General features: G+C 39.1%; 1 protein-coding gene across 8 annotated transcripts in view; it reads right to left on the bottom strand.

Annotated features, from left to right (window-relative positions):
* CHD6 (chromodomain helicase DNA binding protein 6) overlaps nucleotides 1–15,546 on the bottom strand; it is a 293,252-nt gene that overhangs the window by 79,416 nt on the left and 198,290 nt on the right. For all 8 annotated transcript variants that reach the window (XR_005213217.1, XM_037812432.1, XM_037812433.1 and 5 more), the window contains 2 exons: nucleotides 14,364–14,559; nucleotides 1,263–1,427 (listed from right to left, as the gene is read on the bottom strand). Coding sequence is in view for 7 of the 8 variants with exons in the window: in XM_037812432.1 (XP_037668360.1) it covers nucleotides 1,263–1,427; nucleotides 14,364–14,559 (361 nt within the window). In the remaining variant the exon portion in view is untranslated. The remainder of the gene's footprint in view (nucleotides 1–1,262; nucleotides 1,428–14,363; nucleotides 14,560–15,546) is intronic.

Consider the following 15,546-nt stretch of genomic DNA (forward strand, 5'->3'; position numbering starts at 1 on the left):
CCAAAGGCTACTCACAAAGTTGAAAATGCACAGGAGAAAAACAGCCTCAAATCTGGCCTTTATGGTTTAATACATATTTCCTCCACTAATTGCACGTCAGAAGAATAAAGGACATGGACAACAAACCTTACAAAAGGAAAACCAGGATAAAGTCTCAAGAGAACTATGGGGAGGGCAAGCAGACAATCTGGAATAGAGCCCATCAAATGAACCAATGGCCCTAACATTCTGCAGAAGCCAATAAAACAATGTACCACTGAAGAGGATATATATGTCTTTTTTTTTTTAATGTTTTAGTTTGAGTTTGTATCTTTATAAACCTCCAGATGTAACCAATGAGCTGAAGAATAATGGTTTATTCATTATTAAATATGTACATTGGTATTGGAAATGATGTCATTTCTTAAGTTAAAAACAGCATCCCGTGCCAAGTGTGATCTTCTTGACTGCTTGCTGAAAACAGGAAATGGGATTCAAAACACCCTTTCCTGGTTCTAATTAAGTATCTGGTTCTCTTTATATCAGTCACAAGAGGGAATACCATGATTCCCAGCACTGGTAACCTGAAGTATTATACTTACAACATATGCATAGCTAACAGGATATAGACCATCTGGACTAGAGACAACTCGTTTAGAAGGTTTAATTCCCCATCTTTGACGCCTTGATCCTAGACATTAAGGAGATATCCTGCTTTGTTTGCCTACACTTTAAGACAAAATCTTAGCTACAATTTTTATCCCCCCTCAAAGGGAAAAAAGATTTTATAAACTGTCATATTTCAAGCCGCTAGTTTACACATTCATTTATTACTGACCAACATACACTTAACATCTTTAACAGGTCAAACACTGTCAGGGGCCATGAGGGATTGCAGAGATCCCACTATACCTTCAAGTAGCTCAAAGTCAAGTCAAAAATACATATTTACGTGACCACAATTACATATTTATATAGTTAAGAGTGTTAAATCTAGTGACTTCTACATGGGCACTGTTAAAAATAGTTTATTGAAGTATTATTGCATACTGGACAATCCTACCACATAATAGCCCCTACAGATCTCCTTTACATCTATAAAATGCAAAGACCTAACCCTGAACTACTCTCCACCCCAGGGAACTACCCAACAAAGATGTGGGGATTGACTCAATATAGTGAAAGTGAATCTTAAAACAGCTGAAGGAAGGAAAGACACAGAGAGGCCTAGGCTGTGTGGCACATATTCCCTGAGGTTTCAGGGTGGGTACCAACATACTCACTCCATTGGTGCTACCCTTTCGGTTGATGTCCTGAAGAACAGCCTTGTCCAGACCCAGTTTTAGGCTGGCCTTGTCGAACATTTCCCGCTCATAGGAGTTCCGAGTGATGAGGCGATATACCTTCACAGCTTTGCTCTGGCCTATACGGTGACATCGAGCCTGAGCCTGGGAAGGAAGAAAGGGCATAATATACCATGTCATCATGTATATGGCAGGGAACAGGGAAATGCTTACATGCCATGTAGTGTCAGTGGCCAGCTCTTATGGTTCATGGACTTATTGGTTCATGGACTTATTTCAGGACAGAATACACCCAAATGTAAGCTGCTGCTTCAGGGTCATTCATTTCTTCACCAATTATTTACTGAGTGACTACTGTGTGCCAGGAGTTGTATCAGGTGTTCGGGATAAAGCAATAAGAATACATGGTTTACCACCTCCCCAAGCTTGTGGCCTGAGCACAGACATCTTGTGAGGCAGTGCCCAATCCAAGGACACTGCCCTGCCTCTTGGGAAATGCTTCATAACAGGCAAGGCCACTTTTCATTTTATTGTTTAACTTTACAACAGAATTTTCAAAGACAAAAGTAGAAAAAACATAATGTCCCCTTATGGACAATCTTGTTTCATCTTTACCATGCCCCACTGTCCAAGACTGTTAGGAAGCAAATCCTAGGCAGCATATTGTTTCATCCTTATCTATTTTAATATACATTTCTAAAGATAAGGACTCTTGTAAAATGTAGTCACATTACCACTGCCACAGTTTAAAAAATTAATCCCTTAGTACCAAATATCTAGTCAGTGTTTGCATTTCCCTATTTAGCTCATTTATTTTTTAAAACAGTTTCCTTGTTTGGATCAGGATCCAAATAAGGTCAATACATTATAATTGGTTGATATGTCTGAAGTATAATTTAATCTATAGATACTCCTTGTTCCCTATATTTCCTGTAAACTGGAAGTTCTATCTTGACACTTTATTGGGTTAAAATTTGATTTTTGGCAAGAGTATTTCATAGGTGGTGCTTAAATTTCCATCAAGAGGCACATGACATCTGGTTGCCTTTTTTTTTTTGAATTATGATCATTGTTTAGATCAATTATTTCATTAGGGTTACAATTCCCTTCATTTTTTTTGCACAATTCATGCAGGAGAGACAAAATAAATGTTTGATTCTATTTCCTTATTTAATCAGTTTCTAAAATAACATCATCCAAAAGTGGCAAATGAAGATTTTTAAAAATTATTATTTTCTAAAGAATACAATGAAGCCATACATTTAAATATATTTGATAGATACTACTGCATTTCAGTTATTATTCTTATTGCTGTTCAAATATGGCCTGTGGGAGCCTTTTCAAATTGGCCCCTGAGACCATTTGACAGGACTGGCATAGTTTTTGATAGCTCCCCCATGTTTTCTGGTATGGCAAGATGTTCCAGAGATCTTCTTGTACACTTTCTGTCCAAACTTGGTTTTAGCCATTTTTTTCAAGGAGTACTAGTTTCTTTTAGTGGGAAAGGGTATTTAGAGACAACAATTTGGTTGGTTGGGGTATATTCACTACTACTAGGTTGGTCATTTTTTTAGGCCTATTCAGTTTAGAAAAACAGGAAGTGTCTGTGCGTATAGTGTATACAAACGTGCATATATAAGACAGAATATATCATGAGCTCATACTGATATTTTAATTTCAAATTTAGGACTAAAGGATTTTGACTTAACTTCATCAACCCCACCTCATCTATATCTCTTTTCAGCCAGGTTGAAAAGTCTCAGTACTCAACCAGACCCACATCGTGACTCATTTGATTTATCTTACAATACTCATACAATGGTTTTGGGAAACAATACCAATACTATCTCCAACAATATGGTTACTGAAAACAACATAAGAATTTTGTTTGCCTGCCCTTAGGTTTATATCCTACTAATATGTAAAGTCAAATTAGTGCCTTAAAGACACACCTGAGAATATGTTTCTCTTTTGCAGCTGTAGGGTTAGCAATCCTGAAACTTATTTCTGTGTAATATAGGGATTGAACAAATAGTAAATATATTGGGGGTAACAGAAGTAAAATTTATTTTTCTGTTGAGAAGGGAGTTACAAGTACAGAAAGGAGGAAGATCAGAATAAACTCTGGTTTTACAATGGATTTAAAGGTATCAGTGTGAACCCATATTTAGGGATGTGTGTGTACACATACACAAAGATATAGATTTGGATATGTATATATTTATCTCTGTATATGCTTATACATATATATATGTATAAATACACATGAATGCTTATGTATATATATATTCTGCATGTGCATATTCTAGCCATGTCCACTGACAGAGTCTAAGAGGAATGACATCCCAGGAACAATGAACATACCTAGTCCCAGATCTTAGTTTCTAAATACCATCTCTGTAAAATGGAACAAAGGCTTGTTAGAAGAAATGGCTAATTTCAGGGCTAGCGTACAGAAAGCATAAGATAAGCCTAAAACATGCCAGAATGTAAGGAAATACTCAAAGAATGATGAACACTTATCAAAATAACATTTGAAACTTGGAGAGGCTCCCACTGGCTAAATCTAGGACTATTTGAGCATCAGAATAAAGACAGTAACAGATTATGACCCACAGAATTAAAAAAGAATACTGTTATTAATAAAAGGGAGAAAAGGGAAAACTCTTTCTCATAGTACAATGCCAACTAATAAATGTACAAACAGTGACAAAGTTAAAAAACAACCTCTTTGCAATCATCACAGTAATAATAGATTCAGGCAAAAGTAAACTAATGGATGCTAAAACCAGCGGGTATAACTTTGATGAGGAACAGAGAATATTTACATAGTCTCAAACTGTCTCTCCAAAATTACTTATTAATTTTGAAGGGAAAATTAGCAACCCTGTAGTGAAGAAATCTGGCAGATACCAACTAACCAAGTGATCAGTCAACATCACCAGACAATGGATATGCTATTCTTGATGTGATATGATGAGGATGTATCACTTCTGTGGTATTACTAAACCTTAATCCAATTATGAGGAAATACCAACAAACCCAAATTGAGGATCAATCTATAAAACAACTGTCCTGTACTCTCAAAAACATCAAGGTAATGAAAAAAAATAATACCAAGGAACTGATTCAGAATAAAGGAGACTAAAGAGATGTAAGAACTAAGTGTAATGCATGATCCTAAACTGGAGCCTAAACTGGGGGAACAGTAGTTATAAAGGACATTGAGACAAATGATAAAATTTTAATATGGACTGTGGATCGCAGAACAGTATTCTTATATTCTTTTATCTTGATTTTGAGAATTGTGTTGTGGTTATATGAGAGATCACCCTTGCTTTTAGGAAATACACACTGGAGTATTTAGGGGTAAAAAGGCATAACGCCTATAACTTACTCCCAAGTGGTTCAGACAAAAAACTATGTGTGTTTACTGAGAGAGAAACAGAGACAGAGAAAGAAACAGAGAGAGAGGACAGTTAGAGAGAGTACAAATGATAAAGTAAATGGAACAAAATGTAAACAGGTGGTGAATCTGGATAAAGGGTATATGGACGTTCCAAATTTTTCACTTACGTCTGAAATTATATCAAAATTAAAATGCACAAAAATATTAAATATAGACGTGATAAAATTCCTCTCTTGGGGTTATCCTGTCCAACTGATATACAACTAGATTCAACTGTCTGATTTTGCTTTTGGATTTCAGGGACTGCTTTTTCCTAACCCCCTCCCTATCTCCATTAATTTAACCACACTGAAGAAGGAGTGGGAAGAAAATAGTTAACGTAAGTAACTGGAAAACGGTACTTTGACTACTACTATAAAGCTAAAGGCAAAAAGAACTACAGACCAATATCATACTTTAGCAAGTTTATTTTTCACAGGATATGGGTTAGTAATTCTGAAACTACTTTATGTGCATGCTTGGATTGAGCATCCAGGCTTCTCGCTATCAGAGAACAGAGTTACAAATAAGGAAAGGCGGAAGGCTGCAATGGACTCTGGGGTGTTGGACTGGAATTGGAGAAATCCTGACAGATGGAAAGTTAACAAAATAAATACAGATATGTGGTATGAGTGTGTGTGCTAGTGTACATACATATATTTCCTATATCTGTCTGCTCAGAGGATCGAAAAAACAGTAAAATTATGGTAGCAATGGGCATACCTAGTACTAGGATCTTGGCTTCTAAATACTATTCTCAAATTTTAAACTTAATGTAGAATGTAGGGGAACTAGCAATAGAGAGCAATTAAGGAAGGGGAACAGTAATCCAAGAAGAACAGATATGCTATTTAACGTTCTGGGGATGCCCAGGAATGACTATGGTCTGTTAATTTCTGATGGATATAGTAGGAGCAAGTTCATAGAACTGTTGCTATATTCTGTAACTTTCTTGAGGTAAAGTAGGAACAAGTTGGAAGTAAAGCAGTTATCTTAGGTTAGTTGTCTTTTTCTTACTCCCTTGTTATGGTCTCTTTGAAGTGTTCTTTTATTGTATGTTTTTCTTTTTTGTTTTTTTATTTTATTTTTTCCATACAGTTGATTTAAAAAGGAAGAGAAGGTTAAAAAAAAAAAAAAAAAAAAACAAGGAAAAAAATATGTAGTACCCCCTTGAGGAGCCTGTGGAGAATGCAGTGGTATTGGCCTACCCCACCTCAATGGTTGCTAACATGACCACAGACATAGGGGACTGGTGGTTTGATGGCTTGAGCCCTCTACCGTAGGTTTTACCCTTGGGAAGACGGTTGCTGCAAAGGAGAGGCTAGGCCTCCCTATAATTGTGCCTAAGAGCCTCCTCCCGAATGCTTCTTTGTTGCTCAGATGTGGCCCTCTCTCTCTAGCTAAGCCAACTTGAAAGGTGAAATCACTGCCCTCCCCCCTACGTGGGATCAGACACCCAGGGGAGTGAATCTCCCTGGCAACGTGGAATATGACTCCCGGGGAGGAATGTAGACCTGGCATCCTGGGACGGAGAACATCTTCTTGACCAAAAGAGGGATGTGAAAGGAAATGAAATAAACTTCAGTAGCAGAGAGATTCCAAAAGGAGCCGAGAGGTCACTCTGGTGGGCACTCTTACGCACAATTTAGACAACCCTTTTTAGGTTCTAAAGAATTGGGGTAGCTGGTGGTGGATACCTGAAACTATCAAACTACAACCCAGAACCCATGAATCTCGTAGACAATTGTATAAAAATGTAGCTTATGAGGGGTGACAATGGGATTAGGAAAGCCATAAGGACCACACTCCACTTTGTCTAGTTTATGGATGGATGAGTAGAAAAATAGGGGAAGGAAACAAACAGACAAAGGTACCCAGTGTTCTTTTTTACTTCAATTGCTCTTTTTCACTTTAATTATTATTCTTATTATTTTTGTGCGTGTGCTAATGAAGGTGTCAGGGATTGATTTAGGTGATGAATGTACAACTATGTAATGGTACTGTGAACAATCGAATGTACGATTTGTTTTGTATGACTGTGTGGTATGTGAATATATCTCAATAAAATGAAGATTTAAAAAAAAAAAAAATTTAAACTTGAGCAATAAAATACCGAGCAATGGATTATAACCCATAAAATAAAATAAATACCCACAAGTTCATACTCGTGGTTAATAAATAATAAAAGAGACCCTTCTTTACAGAATTCCAATTAAGAAATATAGATGGAATGATGGAAATAGAAAATTACCATTAGCTAAACAGAACAGTAGTAATTATTGAAGATAAGAACCATCGATGGATGCTAAAATAGGCAAAAGTATGATGAGAAAACAGGATATTCAGTTTCAGAATATCTCCTCACAAGATACTTTTTAATTATAAAGGCAAAAATAGTCATTGCACAATGGAGGAATCCAGCAGACACCACTTTAACTGAGTGATCACGGTAACATCACCAGCGATGGGTCACACTGACATCACGTATTCCCTGATACGATGCCCTGAGAAGGGCACAGCATCCTTCTGTGATGTTCCATGTTGAACATCAAAGTATCCATCTTGAGGGCAAGAGGATATAAACCACACACACCAAAGATGGCAAGCAGAAAGACGGAAGGAACCTGGGACTCTGGTGATACTACGAAGCACCTGCAATAGTCCTGGACTTCCCACCTCTGGACTTCTTTGGTAACTAAAGGGAAAAAACCTATGTTTGGGGGAGCCACTGCCACAACCAACTAAATTATACCAGGAGATAAACATATCCTCTCCTAAGATGACTTATCTACAAGACAAGAGGATGTAAGTCTCGTCATACTGAAGAGACTCATCATTTTATAGTCTAATCTTACTCAGCTAATCACACATTCCTCATTTTCCTAATCAGAACTCACAGAAAAAAGGAAGTAAAGAAAGAAATATTTGGAACAAGGGCCACAACTGAGATGAAGTCAAAATGAGATGAATCAGCAAAGGTGTAAATACAGACACAATTAGGGGGCAGCAGCATTACCCCACCCTCCCTATCTCAACCCTCAGGGAAAATCCTAGGGCTCTAATGGCTTTCCTGGCATAATCTGCAGTCTCATAGTTTGTTCTTCACTTTTTGTATGTATGAACTGAACAAAGGCCTAAGAGAAACAAGTAATGATGTTCAGAAAAAAAATAATAATTAAAAAAACATGTACAGATCCCAGCGACTATAATGGGATGAAGAGGGTGTGGCTCGGTTGCCCAAGCAGTGATGGATTCCAGACTGATTCTAGGCCCCCAATTTACTAATGTCAGTTTCAAGCCCAGAGCTTGGAAAAATGTGACATCATGTCTTTACAATTATGTGAAAATTAAATAGCTGATACAAAGAATCAAGCACAATATTGATTTCTCTCTTGACTCATAATAGTTTCCCAAATCATTACCTCTACTACACTGAAAAACAATTTTCTTTAATACTTTAAAATATTACTTGTTCCTCAAGGAATCTCTGCATAATCACAGAGGTTAAAAAACTACTTATGGTCCCTCCGAAATTCAACCACTTTTAGCAGGCTGCTATAGTTCCCCAGCCCATTTTCTAGTCACAAGTATTTTATTTCAAGCCCAGGAACTTCACATTTCTCATGGCACTCTAAATGTGTGCCTCAGCAGGCCACCTACCATGCAGAAGAGGAAAAGGGCTATCTACACAGGATGAAAAGGAGAGCCTCGACTATCTCCTTTGCAGGCCTATGTTTTTATCTGCAATTTCTAGCTCCAGGTTTATTCCTTGGTGTAAGGCATCATCTTCTTTAAAATTGAAAATGTCTTTGGGAAATAACACAGAGATCTGCTCACTGCGCTCGTTTTCTACTGTACGCCTTAGTTTATCAGATCAAATCAAAATCATGAGCACTGCTGTTTCCTGGGGGCCTAACACGGTGTCAGGGGCTCAATAAATGTGTCAGATAAATCAGTCAAGAGATGGCTGAGTACAGGGAGGAGGGATGAGTTTATAGCATGGGAATAGTGTGCTTTAGAGCAGCAGAGACAATGAGCAGGGACTGAAAACAGAGAAAAGGATACTGAATAGGGAGGCAGGAGAGTACGCAACAGAAACTTGACATTGTTTGGGACAGATGTAATGTAATAATTAAGTACCTGTCCTATTCTGTGCCTTAGGTGTGCCACCTATGCTCACTCCCACTCTTTACAGTCATACATTTTGTTCTGTCTGTATGGACCATTCTTCCTTCTGTGCTCATCATTTAAGATCCCTCTTATCGTTTAGGTTTCTGCTCAAATATCATCTTAAAGAAGCCTTCCCACACAGGGTTCTCATCTTCCATCATTCTTATCCCTTTATACTGTTTTATTTTCTTTGCAATACTTACTGCTATCTGTAATTCTCTTATTTACTTTTACTTGTTTATTGTCTATCTACCCACTAAAATGAAAACTCCACGAGAGCAGAAAACTTAGTGTAGTTCATGGTCATGTTCAATAAATATTCACTGAATGAATGGACTGTGTAATGGAGCATGTGTGCATGCATTCACAGATTCTAATTTTCTTTTAGTAAAGAAACATAAACTCAGTAGGGTCTAGTCCTGAAAGCTCCAGGCAAATCTATTGGCAAGAGGGTGCTGCTAACAATACGGCAGCAGCAGAGACAGTGGCAAAGAAGACCAACACGCCTCCTTTCTCAAGCAGCCATGTCAGGTCCCTGGACCCAGTTTCCAGTGATCACGGAAGAGGCTCTGGCTCCTTGGACTGTATTCCCTCCTCCCTTCCAAAATGCTTTTGACATGCAACAGCTGTACTACACTGTGGCTGTGTTCTCTGCCAGCACATCTGCTCTCACACTTTGTGAATTCTCCCTTTAGGGACCTTAGAAAAAGGAAGGACATAGAACTCTGCAGCCCCCACCACTGTTACCCTGAATCCTATAAAGCCTCAAGGGACCCTTGCCTCAAAGGGCAAAAAGCCCACCCAAGAGAAAAAGAACCAGAGGTATCATAGAGAAATAAAAGAAGAAGGGGCTTGTTGTCTCTGTGAGAAGAGGCTTCAGGAGACTGTGACTCCCTGCTATTCCCAAGAAGCCCGCCTCTGCCCTCAGAGCCAGCAGCAATACTGGCTTCTTCCTGATGAGAAAAGAGAAGAAAAGAAACCAATTTTTCATTGCTATTTTTTCCTTCTTGGGTTACTGCCACCTCCGTTTGGTAAAAATTTTTCTTAGCCTCTTTCTCAAGTGTTACAGGAAACATGGACAAAAAAGCTACTGCTGCTGAAGTACCAGGTGAATCATAGCTTGTGCTTTCTGAATGAAGGTGAGAAAAGGTGAATTTACACTCTTAATTTTTTTACATATATTGACTGATCAGATACATTCAAGGGTTGAGAGAGGATGTGGCATCGTCCCTTACTTAAAAATTAGTTTGCCTCTGATAGTCTTGATCAAACGATAATACTGTTGAGGTCCTTCAGTACTAACTTTAATCTCTCTTGTTATTCCTAAGTAGTGCCCAGTTCTTCTGGATCCTACAATACTTATGCCTTAACTGTTCAGGAAAGGGGGGAAGATTTGGGAAGGGAAAAGAAATGCTAAGCTATTAGAGGAGATACTACAGAGATTCCTATTTCTCTATATTTCCAAAAGCAAGTATCTCCTCCCAGGTTGGAATAGAACAGAGTCTGTCTCTCAAACCGTCTCTATCGTCCTTCCTCTCTCTACTCCCATGCAAGGTGGGACAGGGACTAAGCTTGTGTGGCCTTGGCCTGCTTGCCCACATCTCTGGTGGAATGCAGGGAGTGTTCTCTGGGCCACTGGCAGGCTCACCAGGGCAGCCTCTCCTCCACAGATGGCTGCCACAGTTCTGGGCACATAAGTAAACGTAGGGACAGGGAGGGGTTAGGAAGCTTAATTCTGGCTACAGATAGTGCTGTATTATCTAATCTGGCTTCACAATTTACTAATGCTAATATTCTAATTCTCTTTTTCACCCGTGTCTATTTCTTAATTGGTTCAGATCTAGGCATGGGGTGGGGGGAGGTATGTGCTTTACTGGACCACTCAGACTTACAAGACCAAAGAAAACAGCATTTGACATCTATATATTTTATAAAGACCTAAATTAAAAAAACAAAAACAAAAAAACAAACAAACAACCTCTACCACTCTTAAACCTCTAATTCTATGTTCAAAGAACAGAAAACCCCAGCAGAGAACCTGGGATGAATGCTTGAACTTTTGCTAATAATGAAAAGGCACCAGGAAAGGTAGTGCTGTTTGCTGACTATAGAGAATGGAGCTCCATTCTTCAGCGCTGGAAGCTGGTCGGTGTGCAGGCCTGCCACAGGGCCAAGGCCACCTTCAGTTGAGCCTGCTCTCCCCCTAATCAGGCCTGCTTCATTTTCAAGGATCTGAGGTGCTGACACTGCTTCCCCATGGTGTCCTGACTGGGGAAATCTGTAGCCTGTATCAGATCTTCCCAGGCTGTGTGAGACCAGGTTGAACACTCATATTCTGTACTGTCTGAACTTGGGTACTGAAACTGCTCAGATTCCTCTAAGGTAGAGGGCAAGACCCCGATCGTGATGAGATTTTCTTTTCTGTGGCCCTGACATTTATACTGGGCACTATACCTCAACCTACCCCTATTTGCTACAATCAAGTCCATCTGCCAAAGGAATTACAATCGTATTTTATCAGAGTAGGAATTTTGGCTCCTCAATAACCTTAAAGACCTACAGATGACTGAAAACTTTATTTATTAAAAATATTAGTGTGTGTGTACACAATTGTGTGTGTGTGTGTTAACACATCCTACCTAGAAAGAACAGTACCAGGAATGGTCTGATTAAGTTTTTTATTGTTAGGTTTAGCACTCATGTCACAGATTTTCACAGTTGATTTAGCTGCAGCCCTGTGAACCACAGGATGGTCTAAGGGTCCTGGTACCCAGACTCTGTCTTCTACATCATATCTATAACACCTGAGTACAAAAGTAAATGCCAGGGAAAGTGCTTGTGTCTACTGAGTGTGCATCATCCTATGGATAGTTTCAAGCCCTCTTGCTCTACCTCATATCAAGCAAGCACAGTGTCTCTGTGGGAGACTGAGAACTTGAACCTTCCTTTCTCTATCGTATCTTTTTTACAATCCATCAATCCCTCTCCCCAAAAGCCACTCATGCGGTTCCCTGTCATAAAATTGTTCTACTCTTTTCAACTCTTTTTCTTCTATCCAGTCCAGTCAGACATTTCAAAAGTAACAGTTCTCACTGAGTTACAGAACTTTAAATAAGGATAACCAAAAGAAGAAACAAGCAAACAAACAAAAAAAAAACAAAACAGAAACCAGTGAATCAAGAGCAGAGAAGCAGTAGCCAGTTTGAGAGACCAAGAGGCTGCCAGCATCAATGACTCACTCAATTTCTGCTACATTCTCAGTGAAAACTCCCACTCTGAATCACCCACAGTACTTGTCTTCTGTTTTATCATTCAAGTTGAGCATCAGAAAAAGTACAGAATCTGACTCAGCACCCTAAAAAAATTCACACTATCCCATTTCAGTTCGGATTTCACTGCTATTCCTTTATTCATCTCTTGCCTGTTGCCCAGCAGTGAACATTAGAAACATTATTCCAAAGCTTCCCCCTTCTCTAGACCCTAATTCTGGACAGTCCCAGAACCTCTTAGTGCTACACACAGCAAGCAGTTCTCCACCAGGTTTGAACACCCCCATTCTTTCTCCTCCTATTTCTTGGCATTGTACCTATTAACTGGTAATGCTTACACTTCACCTAGGTAAAGTAAGGTGATTTCAAAATCTTTGTCTTTGGTCATGACCTATCTCTAAATGCCAGCGCCATCCTTCCAATTTGCCTACTGTATATTCCCTTTGTGCATGCCCAGCCAACATGGCCTCAAATTAGCCACCCAATTTCACTTTCTCATTCCATTATTCTCCTAGGGACCAAGCCTCTCAGTCAAGCAAGCACTGCAAATGAGCACTGAACGTTATTGCTGTCAAGGACTAAAGAAATCATCTGTATCAGGGGTTGGCAAACTTCTGTAAAGGGTCCGATAGTAAATATTTTAGGTTTTGTGGGCTATGAAGTCTCTGTCCCAGCTATTTGACTGCTATTATAACCTGAAAGCAGCCATAGACAATGAGATATTAGCTGTGTTCAAATAAAACTATTTACAAAAACAGGCAGCTGCTCCAAGGGTGGCTGATGGGTATACATCATCCAACCACTAATGTATCTAATTACCCTGTTAAGTTTCTTGCTAATGACCGGATCAAATATTAACTTTTCCTTATGATTATTTTAATTTTGAGTAGCACTTTAATAGTTGGTTATTCATTATATCTAGCAATTTGTTTTTGATCTTAACATCCTTTCACCAAAATTCTTAAACACTTATTTTCTTTGAAGTTGGATGTTGAACATACCACACAATGTGATTTCCAATGACTTACCACGATATTTTTCCTGTGTTTTAGCCCATTGTTTCCAATATAATAATTTAAAGTACTGATTTTCAACTAGTTGACTGCTTCCTTCAAACAAAATTTTATTTGAAAACTAATTAGATGAAAGACAAAGCAGAAAGACAGTGTGAAGTAGGTGAGTAGGGCAGAAATTCAGAGACCCATTCACTTAGCTCCCTCTTCCCCTGCATCCCTTCCCTTGCAGTATCCTCTAGGGTGCCTCGTTAAGTTTTGTGAAACAGCAGCCTCTAAACTTTTTTTGATCAATCACTCCTATCATGAAAAAAGTTTTGAGCCACCCTTCTACCCTCCCCACCACATATTCACGCTCTTAGTATTAGCAAATATTCCAAGATACCATATACTCTTAGGATGATGTTCATGAAGTAATGATAAGGATAATACTCTATATTCTAAATAATCTTCTTGAGAATTTAGAATCTTCTTGGCTGATTTATTATCTGATCTGGTTAGACTCTCATTGTTTTTACTTTGAAAGAGGGTTGACGAGGAACTCTGAACCAGGAGAAGCATCAGCTCTGCCATTTTCTTCCTTTCTTTTGATACTTGGCTTTTAATGTTATTATCTCCAAATGTGCCTGTCATTTAGTTTGGGTAGAATTATAAAATTCAACCCACTAAGCACACTGATCTCTAATATGCTACATTAAGTAGTGATCAAATGAACTAGTAAGGGTGCCTCTGTCAATCCTGCCACAGTATGGAACTTCCCAACTCCTTTGGGTTATCTCCTTCACTACACAAGATATACAACCATCTGACAAACAAAGCAAGTGAAAACCAGAGCCAATCCATATATCATGAATTGAGAGTGAGTCAAGCTTTCTTTACATCTTTCTTTTTTATGTGGGATAATAATATCAAATAATAATTCTATTTTTTATTTGGAGGCCACCACTGTTAAACACCATCTGATTTCAAGAGAAAGAAAAGAACCACTCTTTGAATAGTGGGATGGGTTGACGTTTACTTTTCATTCAGTTTCACCCTCTGAACAAGGCCCCTAAGCCTGTTACCTGGCTGACACTGTAGCAAGGAGCACGGCAGACTCTCTATAGCTAACCCAGGACATGTCATGATATTCTTGGATGTAGGGGCAGCTAAGGTAAACAGCAATCATCCTAGTGGTTACCTGCAGGTCATTTTGTGGGTTCCAGTCTGAATCAAATATGATGCAGGTATCAGCAGCTGTGAGATTGATCCCCAGGCCTCCCGCTCTGGTGCACAGAAGAAAGACAAAGCGGTCTGAGTCTGGCTTACAGAACCGGTCGATGGCTGCCTGGCGCAGGTTTCCCCGTACTCGCCCATCAATTCGCTCATAGGTGTATCTGGGGGGACCCAAACGAACGAAAGCCCAGGCGTTAATCATGACTTCAATGGAGAATAGCAGAACAATGCAGGAAGCTGTTGACCAGTGGCCTTAAACCTCTCATTTCTAAATTCGCACTAAATGACAGCAGTCTAGAAGGATCCCCCTCCCCCCATATAAGCAGCAGGGCAGACACTTACCACTGCATTGTGAAATGACCCCCTCCCACCCTGAAAACAACAACAGCTTTTAAACCAAGCAGTAAACTAAGGAGGACTGGAAGAATTTTAAACATGACATTGATCCCCACTACCCAATCTATTTATTCTCAAGGAAATCTCAGTTAATACCTGTGCTGAATCTAATCATAAGACCAGGAAAAGCAAGTAAAAGCCTCAATCATCTTCTTTCAGTAGTGCTCATAACAAGGAATCAGAGTTCCAAACAGTCTCTAAGTGCTTTAAGGTAAACTAAGGATGGCAAGAAGATTATACTGACAGGCAGTCTTTTTTATGTCTGGGTTTGGTCACTCCTAGCCTAACAGTTCCTCAAAGCTTTAGAATTTAGGAAAGGTACACAGCAAAACCTCCAAGTTTATAGCTGAAACCAAGGTCCTCTGAGGGAGTATATTGCCAAGTAAGTAAGAATGACTCACAGGAAAGGTTTTTTTTCCTTTTTTGGGGTGGGGGGTGGGGGGGGGGTAGATGGAGAATTTTTAGAGGAAAATAAACTGAGGAAGTAAAGCTAAATATCATTAAGACGGCATATACTTGTGTAGAAAGTTAAGAAACAAGGGTGGAAAGCATGGTGGAGAAGCTCTAAGTAATGCTACAAGGAAGAAGCCATGGGAGCAACATTCCTCTCTGTCCATCCAGATGAAAAAACAGAAGGTGCCTTGAACATGCCAGTCATGTCAGTGACGGAAAGATGGTAGTAATCTGGACAGCTGCTGGGTGTCTTATTCTTTTCTTACTTACCTGCTGACAACAAAAGATTTAACAAGGGG

The sequence above is a fragment of the Choloepus didactylus genome, chromosome 19 (assembly GCF_015220235.1).
Source record: "Choloepus didactylus isolate mChoDid1 chromosome 19, mChoDid1.pri, whole genome shotgun sequence".
In the NCBI taxonomy this organism is placed as follows: domain Eukaryota; kingdom Metazoa; phylum Chordata; class Mammalia; order Pilosa; family Megalonychidae; genus Choloepus; species Choloepus didactylus.